The 18,739-nt window shown below is 27.7% G+C and overlaps 1 protein-coding gene across 7 annotated transcripts in view; it reads left to right on the top strand.

The window, feature by feature from the left end:
* The window catches only part of LOC111619583 (zinc finger MIZ domain-containing protein 1-like), a 111,180-nt gene extending 92,626 nt beyond the window's left edge, over positions 1-18,554 (top strand). For 6 of the 7 annotated variants that reach the window (XM_023361331.1, XM_023361337.1, XM_023361333.1 and 3 more), the window contains 7 exons: positions 13,376-13,520; positions 13,613-13,959; positions 14,042-14,305; positions 14,640-14,707; positions 14,840-14,994; positions 15,501-15,632; positions 18,346-18,554. In XM_023361331.1, the coding sequence (XP_023217099.1) occupies positions 13,376-13,520; positions 13,613-13,959; positions 14,042-14,305; positions 14,640-14,707; positions 14,840-14,994; positions 15,501-15,632; positions 18,346-18,539 (1,305 nt within the window). In that variant the 3' untranslated portion in view covers positions 18,540-18,554. The remainder of the gene's footprint in view (positions 1-13,375; positions 13,521-13,612; positions 13,960-14,041; positions 14,306-14,639; positions 14,708-14,839; positions 14,995-15,500; positions 15,633-18,345) is intronic. The other variant, XM_023361332.1, reaches the window with a different exon arrangement.
* Positions 18,555-18,739: the final 185 nt, after the last annotated feature.

Genomic DNA, 18,739 nt, shown 5'->3' with positions numbered 1-18,739 from the left:
GAGGTGGAAAATAAATACCAGAGGTTGCAAACATGATCCAATTAGAATAATAATAACTGAATTATATTTTGTTTATAGTATTTAGCCTACAGTAAAATCAGTTTTGTAACAAGTCATTTTCTGCTTAATGTTGCAGTTTTCAAGAATCTGTTGATGACAATAAGTGAGGATTTACTCAATCTTGTGTATAATTTTCTATATTGCAATAATTTTCTAGATCCCTAGTTTAATCTTCGTTTCTTAAACTTCTGCATTGCGTTGATTATTCTGAATATTTTTTTTTATATTTGGTCATTACTATCAAATATTATTTATAGGAATATTGTCAAAACATTTCAGAATAATAAAATTCAAAAATTAAACTTTCAACAATAGCATTATATCATGTTATCATAAATATAATTTGGCACTTTAAATTAATCACTCAGCAGTTGAATCCTACTATTTTTCAAGACTTGATTTAGAGTGACAGGTCTTTTTGGTATTTTGAATAGTTTGAATTTATATTACTGTGCTTTTAAGCACAGTATTATAAATTCAAAATTTTTACAATGAAGGAACTAGTAAATTATATTAATAATGTAATAACAACTAAATAATAGGTACTAAAGAAATCAGGTAACACACAAAATTTCCAAAGTTTAATTCTTTACAAATGTATTTTGATGTGTCAGTCTTCTGCAGCTACAGGATTAAAGTATACAGTATAAATACTTACAGATGTTTTAAAAATTACAAACAGTCATTGTACTTCATACAAATGCCAGTCATTGTTAAGCATAATCAAGTAACTTTGTGATGGCCAATTTACTCACTTAGAAATTCCAAATTTTATGGTGGTTTGTATTGGCTGGGTTTAGGAACTTACCAGTTGTTTTTATTACATTAGTGACATTATTAATTTAGTTTTGCTTTTAGAATATATAGTCTATAAAAAAAATAAACAAATCATGTAAAAATAGTTTAAATTGGTTCTCTTTCTAAAGAAACTATTATGATTCTACAGGAGATTTGCCACTTGCCCCACAGGCTTTGACCTTTTATTCCCAATATAGACTATTCATAAAAATTTTAAGACAATTTTATCAATTTCCAGTGCCACTGTTTTTTTTTTTTTTTTGTATTGTTGTGCATGTGAAAAAAGTGGTGATGATTTTAAATCAAATATTTTATATAAAGTAGATATTATAAAATAAAATTATTATATTGTTATTTTATATAAAGTAGATATTATCATCAGGATATATAAAGTAGATATTATTATCAGGATAGCTGAGCAATGATAATATGTCATTAAAATAAACCATTTTGGATCTTTTTTCCATGTGTATGTTAGTATAAAACTTTCTTTAATAACTTATGAAATAATTTATAAAAACTGCAATAATCACACACACAAACTGCTCTTAAAATCAGTAATTCTGAGAGATGTGATACATAAAGAAAAATTATTATTTTTTATTTATTTTGAAGCTGGTTATATTTTTATATGAACTGATTGAGAAAGCTTTGCAAGCATTTTTTAATATATTTTTTAATATAATGTTTAATATATAATTTTTTAATAATAATGAATTAATAAAGCTGAGTTTTAGATGGTATTAGCGTGTAATTATATTCTCTTTAACATATGAATGTTAAATGTGTTTTGATACATTACTAATAACTAGGCATATACAGTAATACCCCGAACTTACGCAATAGGTGGGACTGAGCGATTACCACGTAAGTCGAATTTGCATAAGTCAAGGTATAACTTGACTTACCTTGACTTATAATTTTACCTTTATAATNGTATAAATTAAGGCTTTTTTTTATTTTTTGGTGGCAATTTTATTGGTGTTTAAAGGTATATAAACGTTTTGCAACGCTGTGACAATTTAAAATGACATCTCATAGGCAATTTGCCAAGCAAATACTTAAACTATCCCGTCGTTCTAAGCGAAAATTTACGTATTTTTTTCCTGGTATCTTTGCATAATATGTGTACAGTAAACAATTTAATTATTGATGAAAACTGCTGCTTGGGAATGTGTGTTATAATGTCGAGTTGTTTTTATTGAGGGAAGATATATTTTTTCTCTTCCCCTTCAGTTATACCTGTTTTAGTGATCCCATGGCACCGTTGGGATGGCAGCAATCGCAACAGCCAGGACCACCGACACCGAATCATCAGACGGCTCAACAGCAACTTTCTGTGGTGACAACAGTTTGGGGAGTGTCTAGCAGTACTCAGAGCGGACCCACAGTCCATTCGTCTTTTGGAGGAACGGGTAGTAGCACCAGCATGGCACCCACCCCATACACATCAACGGCTCAACAACCGTACCAGACTGGGACTGGTCCGAAAGGATATAGTCAACAGGGGATTAATCAAAGACAACCGACACCCGGATATAATGGGTAAGAGCAGTTTAACATCAAAACCAAGTTCTAGTCTGGATAACAGAAAATTCTCGTGTTAAACCATTGCCCATTCAGGATAAAAGGGTGGAAAAATTATATAGTTAACACAAGAGGAGAGAAAGTTCGGCATCGTGCCAGAATCGTGGTTCGAAGTTTCAAAAACGAGTGATTACGTAACATGACGTACGCGATCACTTCCAGACTAGAACTTTATCACCCGTTAATCACTGTATACTTACTATGAACTAGGAAAATTTTACTTTAAATTTAATTATTTTAATCTAAAAAAAAATNAATTCAAATTTTTGAAATAATATGTATTAAATTTTTTAATAAAATTCAAAAATTTTAGAGTATAACAAATTTGAAATAATTGGAACACAATAAAAATTAGAGCAGCTGTTTCTATTCTGTATGACTGAAAAATGAATTGAGATACTTTCATATTTCTCATTCCTGAGCTTGTATAATTTTGTTTCAAAACATTTAAGAATCATTATCATATAAAAAGAAAATTAAAAAGTTTAAGGTATTATAAAAGCAATAGTTACAAAGTTTTGCTAGCTTAATGTTAATATGATGCTAATATGCAGCATGGCGTTTCTTCTAGCACTCAGTCATGAAGGGTACAGATTGAACACTTTCCCAGTGTGTCTTCTGGCATGATATAAGGAGTGCCTTCAAAAATAAGCTAATATGTAATGTATTTCCTTGAACAGGATACTGATTGTATAGAAAGTGATCTGCAATTATGAAATGTAATTTTTAATTTTATATTTAGGGGGAATTGTGATTCTAGAATTTTTCTTTGGATGCAAATTTAGAATAATTGTGATTTAATACACTGAAACTACCAAAGATGATCACCTCTTTTGGGAGATCCCCAATATTCTTGAATGGAATTTTTGATGTATGATTGCAATTCATGCCCATTTGAAAAACACCATTTTGACCAATAACCACCCTTTTACAATATGATAATGAAAAATACACACTTTAAATAACCACAACCATATGCTGCAAATGTGAAGTGTGCAATGTCATAAGAATTCACATAAATTCAACTTTAAAATACAGCCACATACAGTGCCAATATTGCCACAATATTTATTTTTCAGCAGCAGAAAACAGTGTGTTTATAATTCAATTCTTCAATAAAACTTATTTAGAGAAAAATGGCATTTACAATGTTATGACATATGAAGTGTGCAATGTCATAACATTGCACACTTCATATGTCATAACATTGAAAATAAAAATACTCCATGCACTATATACTGTAAATAAAAAACTGCCTTGTAAGCAATTTTCTCTGTCAACAAAATGATTAGTGAAGAGAGGACAGCAAGGTGTCTGAAACAAAGGTTACTGTTAATGGATCTTTATTTTCTATTTTTGATGCTTGTATATTAAATTTTAACATAGGTCATAACCTTCCACTATGTGAGGAGATTCTAAAAATTAAATATAGTAAAATAGTATGTACTAAAAAAGTAAAATTCTACTTTACTATATTTAATTTTTAGAATCTTCTGAATGAATACCGTAAATAAATTACAGTATGCACAGTGTTTATTTACAGTGTTTAATTTTATTATGATTTTAAATACTTATAATAATAACATGGTATTAAATTTGNAAATCACCCGTTAATCACTGTATACTTACTATGAACTAGGAAAATTTTACTTTAAATTTAATTATTTTAATCTAAAAAAAAATTTAAATTCGAAATTACTATTTCAATTTTCAAAAATTAATTTTCGCGCGCAATACGAAAATTTGTCTCATATTAATTAAAAATTTGTCTCAGTTTAATTAAAAAAAAAACAATTTGTTGTGTAAATAATCTATTTTCGTGTGATACTAAACCTAAAAAATTTTTAAATATAAAAAAAAAATTAATTTAAGACGACTCCATGATAAAGCAAGTCAAATTGCCTTTAACTGTCATGGCGGATTAGAATTAAAACATTTTATTTAAATTTGTAAGCATTCTTGTATAACTATTAATGCTTTAAATTATTTTAAAGGAATTTTAGAGTATTTTATATCATAAAATAATTTAATATTTACGTAAATAGAAAAAAAAAACATAAATTTGTTATTAGCATAACAGCGACTGCGTAGTTAACAAAAAGAGAGAGGGAGAGAGAAAAAAATAAAGTAAAATAATCCAATCTTCGGCATTTATTTCCTTTAGGAATACGTCAAAATTTCTTTTTTCTTTTTTATATTTCTTTTATTTTTCTATATTCTGTTTTCCTATCTTTATCTTTTATTCTCCAGTCGAGTGCGGAATAAGTAACGAGCCTGCTCTTCCGTCTGCAATGACGTCGAGACTGCGTCATGCAGTTGGATGACGTCACTGCGGCGGCGAGCAGAGAGAGAAAGAAAAACATGGTGATAAATTCTTCTAAAAATACGAAAGTAATAACGATAATATTAATAACACTAAAAATAAAAAATATATAAAAAAATTAATCTTAACGTCGTAAACGATGATAATTTTAAACTGTCGATTTAAACATTTTTAAACGAATGGTAAATGGCGACGATGGCGACGACACAATTTATATTTGCATATGCGCAAATTATTTGGTATAAGCGGCGCATGCTCTTCTTTCTTGCACCATCAGTCATCTTTTTTGGTAAAATGGAAGAAAAGGAAAAGTAAAGTTTATTATTATATAAATAATTTTTATAAGAGGAAGATAAAAGAGACCAAGTCAAACGTCGTACATCTCCCGCCGGAAATGACGTCACCCAGGCCGGGTTAGGCCCTCGGGTATTAAAAAAAGTGCGCTAATGGAGGGAAATAGGGGTCTTACCTTAGTTACCGTGGAGTGTAGGTAGGTGAGAGGTGGTTAAAAATAATAAAAGGCCAACAATAATAAATATTAAAAGCTTAAAAAGTTGTAATTTATTCGTAAAGGCATTAGAAATGGCATTTACTTATTTCCACGTTAGGCTTAGCGCGGTGGTCGTAGGCAGACGACGCCAAGTGTTGTTTTTGTCGTCTGTTTGTTGTTTTTTCGAATTACAAAATTAATTTTTGTGCTGTTTTTTATTCAAATTAATAAATTTATACGTTTTTTGGGAGTGGTTCCATATTAATTTTATAAAAATTGGTGATTTTCTGTAATAAATGTGAAGAGTTGATCATGTGCTACTCTATTAGTTTTCACCTTATTCTGTTAGATACAAATAAAATGAATCCAAAACTGGATAAAATAAGTCGACAACAGAGAATTTTGTATGTGTCAGAACTTTCGAAGCAAAAAACAGCATCGTCAGGTTAGCGAAGAATCCTCTGTTTGATTGCCTTGATCCACTGTGGCATAATCTTTGCGTGAGATGATACGTGTGGACAAAAACCATCCAAGCCCGGATAAGTCAAATCGGTTATGGTATAACTAGATTCTGTTCGAGTCTAGTTTATGAGCCTTTGTCTGATGACAAAACGAATGCTTAGCTTTGAATGTTATTGTTATATATGCTATTTGCCAGTTTATTTTGTTGTTATAAATATTTTTTTTTCACTGTTTTTGTTGTTATATAAAAACAAAATTAATCTAAACTGCACAAAACAAATCAATAAGAGAATACCTTTATATTCCAGCAATAAATTTTGAAGTGTTTTTAGCCCATTTTATAAGCCGTTGTCTTACGAAATGTGGATTTGGCTGCGACTTTTGTCATTTAAGCTGAACTTCGTTTATTTTATTGCTATAAATGATTAATTTAATTATTTGTCGTACATATTTATTTTCCTTTGCTTAGTTGTACGTGTATAATCATTTTACTTGTGTCCTTGTTTATCTTCCATCTGTTTTGCTGAATTATAATTATATACTGCTATGCTTTTTTACAATGGTAATGCTATTTTTGGATCGTATAACTTATATGTGTTGTAAGATATGATGATGATTTTTATAATTCTATTATTTATAAAGCATTTGTATCATTATAAGTGTGATATAAGATTTCTAAAACATTTTTAAAGAAAAACTACTATACTCTTTAGATACCTTACAATAATAATGTATAAAAAGTCGGTATCAATTCCTAAAAATTATTTTTATATTAATAAAGTTGAATATTAACTAGTATTTAATGTATAAACTTCTTTTATTATAAATGTCATTATGTATTTATTATTTAGATATTGGGAATCTTTATAATGGTCTAGCTTTGAAAAATTAAATTTTAATAATTAACCTTTTAGCTAATTTGAAGTTTTGTTTATCTGAACTAGTAGAATATTTTGGTTTTATCATTAGCTAAAAGCTTTTCTTGAATTTATTATGTTCCATTGAATTCCTTCAATCACTTTCTCCATATTGAATGCTTGCCTTCTTTAATATTTAGAATTTTAATGCAATTAAAATTAATTATTGTTGAATTGATTTTTGTATTGTTAAATAAAGTTGCAACTTCTTAATATTAAAGTCAAGTTACCTTGATTCAATGTTAAGAATGATTTTTAATATTTAATATTTTAAGAATTTTAAAGTTGTTTTTAAGAATATTAACTTTAATTGATAATTACATTGAAATATATGTTAATTTATTATTATTTTTTTAATATTTTATATATCAAATAAATAAAATAGAAAAATGTTACATAATTTTCCAGATTTAATTACCTTTCTTTAAAAATTAAAGTTAAATGAAATATTAGTTTTAATATTATGTTATATATATAAAATTAAGAAATGTAGACATAATGTACCCAAATGAAATATTTCTTTTATTTTATTATATTAGTTGATTGTCCACTTGCTAAACAAAATTACTTTTGTACAGGGGAATACACAATTTTTGGAAAAATTTTATAGGAAAAAAATATAGCTCAATCACTTTTGTAGGAAGGATTTATTTACTGGAATTTTTGTAAGGAATGTCAGAACTATCTATGGGGCAGTGCATTTTTGGTGATGTATAGTGAAAAATGAAGCTTAGGCATCTAATCTTTCATAGAAGAGGGGGCAATCCTTTTATTACAAGAATCTTCTATGAGTGATGATGGTCTGCTATGAAAAATACCAAATTTTATATATTAATGAAATACCAAAAATATTTTTGATGTTTTTGTCTTAAAGGAAATTTTTATTTTGTTGTAATTAATGGAAAATAGATTTTAGGTTTATTAATTAAACTTTGATTGATAATTTTTTTAATGCAAGATTTATTAAAGGTTAATTTTTATTTAGATTTGAAGTATGAATTAAAAACATATTTTTATGCTTATATTATTTATAAAATAATTTGCACAACATTTAATTCTCCTACTATTTAAATATTTATGCAGTTGTTTATTTGCTATCCACTCATATAACAGATGTTTAGTTAAACTGAGCACAAGTTTAATAGATTTTATTATTTTGAATTTAATGTAGAAGAGAAAATGCTTATTTTTTAGTTTATTTTATCATAAATTTTATTCTGTATTATTTAAATTAAGACAATATTAATTTATGTTAATTAATTTCAGGTATGGACCAAATCCTTCAAATGTTGGGAATGGCATGGGTGGTGCAATGCCAAATGCAGGAGGAAATGGAGATTTTCAAAATCCTCACAATGCTCTCAGTGCTGCCGCTCTGGTTGCTGCAGCAGCAACAGCTACAGCAACAGCAACAGCTAGTGTTGTTGCTCTTCAAGAAAGGCAGCAGCAAGAGGTAGTTATGAATAATCAGTACAGTCAGGTAAGATATCATTATATAACAAAAAATAAAATAATAAATGAATTGCAATATTTTAAAATATAACTTGTATTTATGAAAATATTTATGACGTTTATTAGATGCAGGGAATGCAGAACCAACAGTTTCAACCAGGTTATGGTCCTCCTGCACCACAACGTGTACCTTCCAATCCTGGAATGACAAATCCACTTAATACTCCATTAGGAACTCCAATGGCAGGTGCAATGTCTAATCAGATGCCTGGAAATATGAATTCTGTAAACAATGCAATGATGGGAATGCCTAATTCTATGAATTCTGTTAATTCCCAAATGTCTATGAATGGACCTATGAACATGAATAAACCNTGAATATTTAATTTTTTTTTATTTAAAGTGATAAATCGTTTTTAATTTATAAAACTGATTTTGCTTTGTAGTTTATATAATTTATTATTAGATAATGTTATAAATAAATCTTGTAATGTTTATTAACAATTTTACTTGCTTTGTCTGGTAGCAATTTTCATACACTTTCAACTTTGACCACACTTTCGGTTATGTTTGAATAACACTTTTATTAATTCTATTTTTAAGCAAACATTAAGTTAAATTTCAAAATATATATGAGGGGAATTTTAATTACTATTTTAACTGAGCAATGGTACATTAGAAGTATTATTGAAAATAAACACATGGTCTGTAAAATTTCAGTTTTTATTTTCACTTTAAATACTGTACTAATTAGAGCTGCAACAATTCAGCTTTAAAGAACATTTCCCAATATTTTAAAAATTCCAGCTGGCATTGTTAACTTGGAACTTTGTCTGGCAATTAAAAACTGAAAGTAGATTAAAAATAAAAAGTAAAAAAATGACACTAAAGTTAGATACAATTACTGTTGATTATGTTATTTCTTAAGAGAATAATCATTTGACTTTATAACTTTGGTTACAGAATATGTTTTGGAATATGATTGTTCATAAATCGGGGGATGTTGTACATCTAAAATGACATTGTTTTTGAAATAGGCAAATAAAAGATTAATGAAAAGTAATGGCATTGAAGAGCTTGCAAATTGATATAAATGAAGTGCTTAGTTACATTGTTTGAGTGAATTTAAATCTGTTACATAAATATTAATTGAGGAGAATGAAAAGTAATATTGCATGGATAAAAATGGATTTAATTTATGTTTAACTATCATAAATAATAGCATTGCTTTTACAGTATTCTATAAATTTCATTTTAACTGAGCAACGGTACATTAGAAGTATTATTGAAAATAAACACATGGTCTGTAAAATTTCAGTTTTTACAAGTAATTTACTCTAAGTAAATTTACTGTTCAATTCAGCTTAAAATACATTAAAAGACCATTAATTTGTGTGATACTAATGAAGAATTTTTTTTAATTCTAATTTTTGAAATAATATGTATTAAATTTTTTAATAAAATTCAAAAATTTTAGAGTATAACAAATTTGAAATAATTGGAACACAATAAAAATTAGAGCAGCTGTTTCTATTCTGTATGACTGAAAAATGAATTGAGATACTTTCATATTTCTCATTCCTGAGCTTGTATAATTTTGTTTCAAAACATTTAAGAATCATTATCATATAAAAAGAAAATTAAAAAGTTTAAGGTATTATAAAAGCAATAGTTACAAAGTTTTGCTAGCTTAATGTTAATATGATGCTAATATGCAGCATGGCGTTTCTTCTAGCACTCAGTCATGAAGGGTACAGATTGAACACTTTCCCAGTTTGTCTTCTGGCATGATATAAGGAGTGCCTTCAAAAATAAGCTAATATGTAATGTATTTCCTTGAACAGGATACTGATTGTATAGAAAGTGATCTGCAATTATGAAATGTAATTTTTAATTTTATATTTAGGGGGAATTGTGATTCTAGAATTTTTCTTTGGATGCAAATTTAGAATAATTGTGATTTAATACACTGAAACTACCAAAGATGATCACCTCTTTTGGGAGATCCCCAATATTCTTGAATGGAATTTTTGATGTATGATTGCAATTCATGCCCATTTGAAAAACACCATTTTGACCAATAACCACCCTCTTACAATATGATAATGAAAAATACACACTTTAAATAACCACAACCATATGCTGCAAATGTGAAGTGTGCAATGTCATAAGAATTCACATAAATTCAACTTTAAAATACAGCCACATACAGTGCCAATATTGCCACAATATTTATTTTTCAGCAGCAGAAAACAGTGTGTTTATAATTCAATTCTTCAATAAAACTTATTTAGAGAAAAATGGCATTTACAATGTTATGACATATGAAGTGTGCAATGTCATAACATTGCACACTTCATATGTCATAACATTGAAAATAAAAATACTCCATGCACTATATACTGTAAATAAAAAACTGCCTTGTAAGCAATTTTCTCTGTCAACAAAATGATTAGTGAAGAGAGGACAGCAAGGTGTCTGAAACAAAGGTTACTGTTAATGGATCTTTATTTTCTATTTTTGATGCTTGTATATTAAATTTTAACATAGGTCATAACCTTCCACTATGTGAGGAGATTCTAAAAATTAAATATAGTAAAATAGTATGTACTAAAAAAGTAAAATTCTACTTTACTATATTTAATTTTTAGAATCTTCTGAATGAATACCGTAAATAAATTACAGTACATACAGTAATTTATTTACAGTATGCACAGTGTTTATTTACAGTGTTTAATTTTATTATGATTTTAAATACTTATAATAATAACATGGTATTAAATTTGCAAATTACAGTACAGTATCTATCCAAATCAATCCAGTATCTATCCAAGTGTTCAGAAATAATTCTATACATATCAGGCTGGTGACTTATCTTTATCAAGGTTTATCTGTCTGTTCTCTCTCTTGATCCAATTTTCTTTAAGATAATTTTTTCTGAGAATTACCATAAAATTTAGGGCTTGTATCTTTATCTTTAAGTCAGTTATGGTACAAGCAAGATTTCAGCATACTTGAAAAAGGAAGCTTTCTTTCTTTACTTTAAGAAAGGATGCTTGTAATTAAGCAAAGTAAAAATGGAAAATTGCAATAATAATTGACAAAGGAATTTTACTCCTGGAAGACTCAAAACCAAGCAATTCTTGCCATTACAGAACTTTATCTCAGTGAATAGGAAGCAAACACAAATGAGAACATTAAAATAAAACATGCCAATCTTATGGAGATGTCAACAGAGCAATTTTGGAGTAGTTCATCCACAGTTGGAATTTGGTTTTTTAACTTTTTATGCCAGCAATAGATGACTTATTAAAATTTTGTCTGTGACACAGCATTGTGTTTTGAGTAGTGTTGAAATTGCAAAAGTAAACAAAGATGCTGCTGATGAGTGGAAATCAAGAATATTGACTATTATTGATGTCTATGCTATTTACAGCGTGGATGAGGTGGAATTATTTTTCAAAGTAATTCCAAACAAAACATTAGCAATGAAGAGGAAACTAGCAAAGCAATGACTATTGCCTTGTATATTAATCTCTGCTGAGAAAAGGAGTCACCATTGGGAAGCTGTATAGCTCTTCAAACAAGGTGCATCAAAAATGATAATGCTTTACAACTTTATATTCACCAATATACAAACAAGGTGACATGATCCACTCTTTTTTGGTGTGTTCATGGTTTAACAAATATATGGCAAAATGTGCTGATGAAAGAGAAAAATTCTGCTCTGTCAATAATGTCCAATGCCATTGATATAAGAATCTGTCGTATATGAAGTGGAAGTTTTTCCAGGAAATGCGACATATTTACAGCCACTAAACCTACAACTAAAGGTTGGAGCACCAGTAATGCTTTTATGAAATTGGACTCATCAAAGTGTTATGCAATGGGATGAGAATGATTGTAAAAAATTGATGCCAAATGTCATCAAGACAAAAATATTAACTGGAAGAACAATGGGAGATATGTTACTTCCACCAAGAATACCATTAATTCCCATGGATGTGTCTTTCAGTTTAGTGGCTGCAATTTCCAGTCAGATTAGCCTTTGTGATGACTATAAACAAAACACAAGGACCATCATTAAATGTGGTTGGTGTGAACTTTAAAGTCCATGCTTTTTTCATGGACAACTACACATGACTTGCTCTAGAGTAGGAATTCCTAAAAATTTATTTGTATATGTACCACCAGAGGAAAAAACAAAAAATATTGTTTATCAAAAAGCTTTACAATAGAAAATGAATGCAAGAGTTGATTATTTATATGCTTTTTTTAAGAAATAAAAGNAGGAGTATTTTATATTTTAACTTTGTTTTTATTTCAGGAAGAACAAGAAAAAGCTCAAGGAATTTATAGAGATTCGGATAGTGATTCAAATTCTTCAGTTCCATCAAAGTAAGTATTTTTTCATAAGCAATAAAATAAAAGTTATCATAAGTGTTTATTTTATTAATAGCTTTCCATTAAAAATTTGTATGAAGTCTTTGCTTTTTAAGTAAATACATTATTAAATAAACATGATTCACCAAGACACAGAAATACCATATTTACTCAAAAATGTAAGATGCTTTTTTTCATATTTTAGTATCTGAAAATAGGATGCATCTTAGATTTGATGTAATATTGATATAATCCATCTTAAGAATTAACCTTACTTAAATTGATGAAACCGGTTTAACTTTTACCCACATGTTCACATTGATAGTTAAATTCTTGTATTTTATATTTAGAGGATTTTTTTCCCATAATTATTGATTTATAGTGTCATTCATCTTATTTCTTTGTCAACTTCATTGCATCATCTTAATGATTTTATTAGAGCAATAATAGAAAATATTTAAGAGGTCTACTCAGCAGTTCAAATTCATTAATTTATTACAGTAACAGTGTAAGTACTTGGATGAAAAAGTTGAATAGCACACTTTCAAGAAATGTTGCATTTCTGATACTTTAAATGACACTGAGTATGATTGTATGTTGGAAGACCTATATTTTTTGTCAGAAGGATTTTTAATGTTTTCATACGTGTATAGACACACTTTAATTCTTATATTGCATTTATAAAACTGTTTTAATTATTTCCACTTAAAATTACAGAGGTAGAAAAAGCAAGAAAAATGGTGCTTTTAAGACAATCAAATTTGGTACAAATGTAGATTTATCAGATGAAAAGAAATGGCGTCCACAACTGCAAGAATTAGTTAAACTGCCTGCTTTTACCCGGGTAAATAAACTTTTTTTTTACACAATATTTTTAAAATGTTATTTATTTTTATCTAACAGAGGAACATGAATTATCAACCATCTCCTATACCAGGAAATCCCACCCCACCTTTGACACCAGCATCTGGCGTACCACCTTATTTATCTCCTAATCCTGATCTCAAACCAACATTTCCTGACATTAAACCACCAATCCCACCCCCAAGTGAGTATATTTTTGATTTGATTTATTCAGTTTCAATAGAATAATAATTGGGAAATTATGGAATATTCTTTAATGTTTTGCATTTCTTCTAGAAGATGATGAATTACGTCTGACATTCCCGGTTCGTGACGGAATTATTTTATCACCCTTTCGATTGGAACACAATCTGGCAGTGAGCAATCATGTCTTCCACCTAAAGCAATCTGTGCATCAAACATTAGTATGGCGAACAGACTTAGAACTCCAGTTGAAATGTTTTCACCATGAAGATAGACAGATGAATACCAATTGGCCTGCATCAGTGCAAGTATCTGTTAATGCAACTCCTCTTAGTATTGATCGTGGAGAAAACAAGACATCTCACAAGCCTCTGTATTTAAAAGAAGTTTGTCAACCTGGTCGCAATACAATTCAGATTACGGTTACGGCTTGTTGTTGTGTACGTTTACATTTATATAGATACATTTTTAAAAATTTTTTTGTTTTTTCAATAACATAAATTCATCATTTATTTATTTTAGTCACATCTGTTCTTACTCCAACTTGTACACAGACCAACAGTACGTTCTGTGTTACAAGGTTTGTTACGTAAACGATTACTTCCTGCGGAACACTGCATCGCCAAAATAAAACGTAACTTTACTAGTGTTGCTGCTTCAAACAATAGTGCTTTAAATGGAGAAGATGGTGTAGAGCAGACTGCTATTAAAGTATCCCTTAAATGTCCTATAACATTTAAGAGAATAACTTTGCCAGCCAGAGGACAAGACTGCAAACATATCCAANACTTTTTTGTGTAGGAAAATGGTAGACATCTCTAGCTTGCAGGACATTTACAGGTTAACCGGAGACATTCCAGAAATGTTTTGGTCGAGGTGAGATAAAAGTGGTAGTTCACACGCACCACTTGGAATTTATCCCATCGAAAGAAGTCCAATTTATAATCTTAGACCAAATTCCCTCTTTTCTCCTATAACGTAGCCTGAATGTCTTCTGCAAGTTTTTTTGTAATTACATTATTTACTTGATAAATTATTAACAACAATAATAGATTATTTAAGAAATCTTAAAAGTTTGGTGTTTGGAAATTTAACCTATTATTTTTCATTCATTTTTTAGTGCTTTGATTTAGAATCCTATCTTCAATTAAACAGTGATAGAGGTGCATGGAGATGCCCAGTGTGCAAGTAAGTATCATTAAACATTTTATAATTTCTACAAATAGTTCCATATAGGAAAAAAGTTTGTTAAGGAAGTTATTAATATTGGTAACTCAGTAATACATTTACATAAATTTTTCTTTTATTTTTTAAAAATAGTAAACCAGCATTGTTAGAAGGTTTAGAAGTAGATCAGTATATATGGGGCATATTAACAAATCTAAGTAATTCGGATGTTGAAGAAGTTACAATTGATGCCTCTGCCAGTTGGAAACCAGTATCTATGAAGACGATAAAAGAAGAACATGATGGAGGTAAATTATTATAATATATTATATTCCAATTATATAGTCCAATAATATAGACCAATAGTTTTTTTAAAATGAGAAGTATTATGATTTACAAAAAGTCTGCAAAGAAAAAGTTCAATAAATGAGAGAGATGTTTAAGTGTGAATTCACTCTCATTCTGTCAATGTTTTGAAATTCTAAAGTAATTTATTGAAATAAAATTGAATAGTTTTACAATTTTATTAAGATCTTTTAAATGATGATCAACCAATTAAGATAACAACATTAAGTAATAGTATTATAATTTTACAAATTTGTCAAGTTTCAAAGATTATTTTTAAGGAAATTTATTTTATATAATATGGTTTCATTGAAATAATTCTTTAATAACTCAAATAAACAGTGATGTAATTTTTCTGTTATCTTTGTCATTGCTGGAATGAAATTATATATATAATAATATGCTTTGGTGTACTATACTCACAAAAAATAAAATATTTAATTAACAGATATTAACTTTTTCATTTTAGAATCCATGTGTAGTGGACAAAAGCGATTCAAAGCTATGTCTCCAAACAGTATGACCATGCCTACAACAAGTAGTTGGGAAATGGGACAAGGACTTTCTCCTTATAATCCTATTCCTCCTCCTGATATGCAAAGTATGTAGACAATTAGTTTTTCTAATTTATAGAGAAAATGAATAATTTAGTTTTTGTAAAATGATATTACTTGATTTTCTTGCAAATGTATGTACTGTACATGCTCACACACAAAGGTACATGGTAGTTAATTAAATTGCAGAATAAATTAGCTTTATCATTGCTGGAAAAAACACCTAAATCAATCAAGTCAAATATTAAAAATATTTATAAATTCATGTTTGAAATTTATTCTAATTATTTTTAATTAAAGAAATATGCTAGCAAGTTAAATCTAATTATAAAGGAAAATAATCAGTTTTTTTTTTTGCAATTATTAATTTTTGTTAAAAATTAGTTTTTCTATCTATTAACTATTGATATATTTGTATATTAATTGTACTAATCTATTATCAGTAAACTGTAATCTGATAATTATATATTAATGTATATGCTGCAAATTTTTAAATTTATACATAGAATGTTTATTATTTATATATTACAATTTTCAGCATCTTAATAATAACTTTTTCAATAAAGGGGTTGGAGAAATAAAAAAAAAGCAAATCAAATGTTGCCAAATATTCGACTTGAAAAAGGTTTTTGATTTAAAGAAACAGCCTGTACATTCCAAGTGGTTATTTTTAGGAACACTTCAACACAGATAAATTCAAACTACTTAATTCATTTTTTTTAAAGAAATTATAAGAATATCATTTGCTTTATACATCTTAATATTTGAAACAATTGTAATGTTTTCAAACACATCTTAGGCCTTGGACATGTTCCTCTTCATCAAAAATCTTCAGATCTTGAACAAGTTTTTTTTTTTTTTGAAGTAAGCTCAATATTAAATTTCAAATAGAGAAATAATTAAAACAAACTGTTTGAAACAGAACAGTTATGATATAGTTTTTGTTTAAGAAAAGTGTTATTTAACTTTAATATAGTTTCTGAATCCAGAGTCATGGACCTTTTGATAATAGTGTTAGACAGATTCTGTAATTACTAAATGGTCTGCAGTTTTCTGATTGGAAGAGCCTTCCTTAATTGTCAGTAATACCAAAATGAGCTTATTTCACTATTCTTATGATTACTTTAGACCAGGGATGGTGAACCTTTTTTCAGTCTGCCTGCCATATAGTGAGCATAAATATCTTTAAAAATATTTATGCATGCTGAAGTTTTTTAGACTTCGAATAACAATATTTAAAGAAATTGAGTGAAAATGCTTTAATTAGAATAAATGTAAAGATGATGATTAAAAAAGGATGATTAGATGATAAACCGAAATTGTATGAAATGTTATGTGCCAGATTATTTCTCCCAACATGCCACTTTGGGCATGTGTGCCATAGGCTTGCTACACTAGACTTAACAAAAAAAAAAGTTTATTTTGAATCCCTTCATATAAAAAGAAACAGCATTAGATAGAAACAAAATACAGCAGTAGGTAGAGGTTTAAATATAATTAATTTTGTTACTAACCATTTTGATCATTATTTTCATTTTATGTATATAGAAGTCAGAAAAAACTTATTTTATATTGTATACAGTAATGCATGGTGATCAAAGTCATTATACATATACAGCATATGTCTAGTTAAATTTGAAAAAATTCGAAAAGAACACATTTAATTATAAATGATATTTGAAGTTGAGGCATGCGGAGTCTTGAAAATGCCATCTTTTTTATTTTTGTTATGTAGAATTATTTCAACAAATCATTTTTTTTGTTTTTTCTAGCCTCATATCATAAAGCTCCAAATATTTGATTAAAAAAATTAAATTACAGAAATACTTATACTTTGAATAAATGTCAGATATTAAAATTTAATATGAACTATACCTCCAAAATATTATACATCAAATTGAAAATTATACTTTTAACTTAACAGTTGTGTAATGTTGAAATTATTGCCATCTTTATAGTATTTATTTAACCGGACTCCAATTGCATAGCGTTCATTAAGTGTGGATTTAATTATTTTTGTAATAACTTAAAATTTTTATTTCTTAAGAATAGTTTTAACAGCAACATATGCATATATATCATATTAAACAAAAATTAGAATGTATATTCCAGCAATGATAAACCATAATGCAATTGTCAGAAAATTTTAGAAAATAATTTTCTATTTATGATAAATAGTTTGAAACATTTATATGAAATCTTTTCTGGATATTTTGTTTCCTGTGTTGCATTAAAATAATTCTGTTTGTTGCATTTTAAAGGCAGTATTTAAATTTATCATTCATTATTATAATTATTATTCATTAGATTCAGAAAAACATTTTTAATTGCTTTGAAGTATTATACAGTACTCAAATTACAGTGGTTATTAGATATTTGTAATTCTTTATAAAGAAAATTTCTTATGTATCATTGTGTGTTGGTTACTGATATAAATTTAAAGAATGAGTTAATTTCCTAATGATATGACATATTTTAAATGAAATTAATTTTTTAAATATATTATTATTTAAATAATTTTATGTAAATAATATAATAAGAATTTAAATATGTTAAAAAGCTGCTTTAAACATTGTATTTTGTGTAGAAAAATCCATTTTCCAATATTTGTTGATAAAAAATATTTAAGTATTTTTCGTAATGCCTTACTTAGGATGAAATGATAATGGAATTTTTTTTATGAAGAATTTTTTCTTTGATACAAGTGTTCAGTGTATTAATGAAAAATATTTAAAAATGCTCAATACATTATTTTTCTAGGTATTGCAAATGGTTCTGTATCCAATGGTCCTATGATGCCCAACGGAATGAGTTTTGGGAACAGCGGGTTTGATTTCCAGTCTCAGACATCAGATTTTGGCAGCCCACTCTCACATCTGAATGAAAGTGTGGCATCTCTTGATCCACTGGCTGCTATGGAAAAGTCATTAAATCATCATGAACAGGTTAGTTAAAGCTGAAAAAAAATAAATTTAAGTAATTGATTTTAGTGAAATCAAACATTAAACATAGAAAATCATTTGTTAATTTTAAATATTAAGATTTATTGAGACTAGTAGGATATAAAAATAAAATATAATTCACAAATCCTAAATAATTGTAATATTATAATTATATTATAATGGGTTCTGAGAATTTTTAGTTCTATTTGTAC

This window comes from Centruroides sculpturatus, unplaced genomic scaffold (assembly GCF_000671375.1).
Source record: "Centruroides sculpturatus isolate CEXI.00-Female unplaced genomic scaffold, Cexi_2.0 scaffold261, whole genome shotgun sequence".
Taxonomy (NCBI): domain Eukaryota; kingdom Metazoa; phylum Arthropoda; class Arachnida; order Scorpiones; family Buthidae; genus Centruroides; species Centruroides sculpturatus.
Note: the sequence above shows the minus strand (reverse complement) of the source record. Positions and strands in the feature narration are given on the sequence as shown.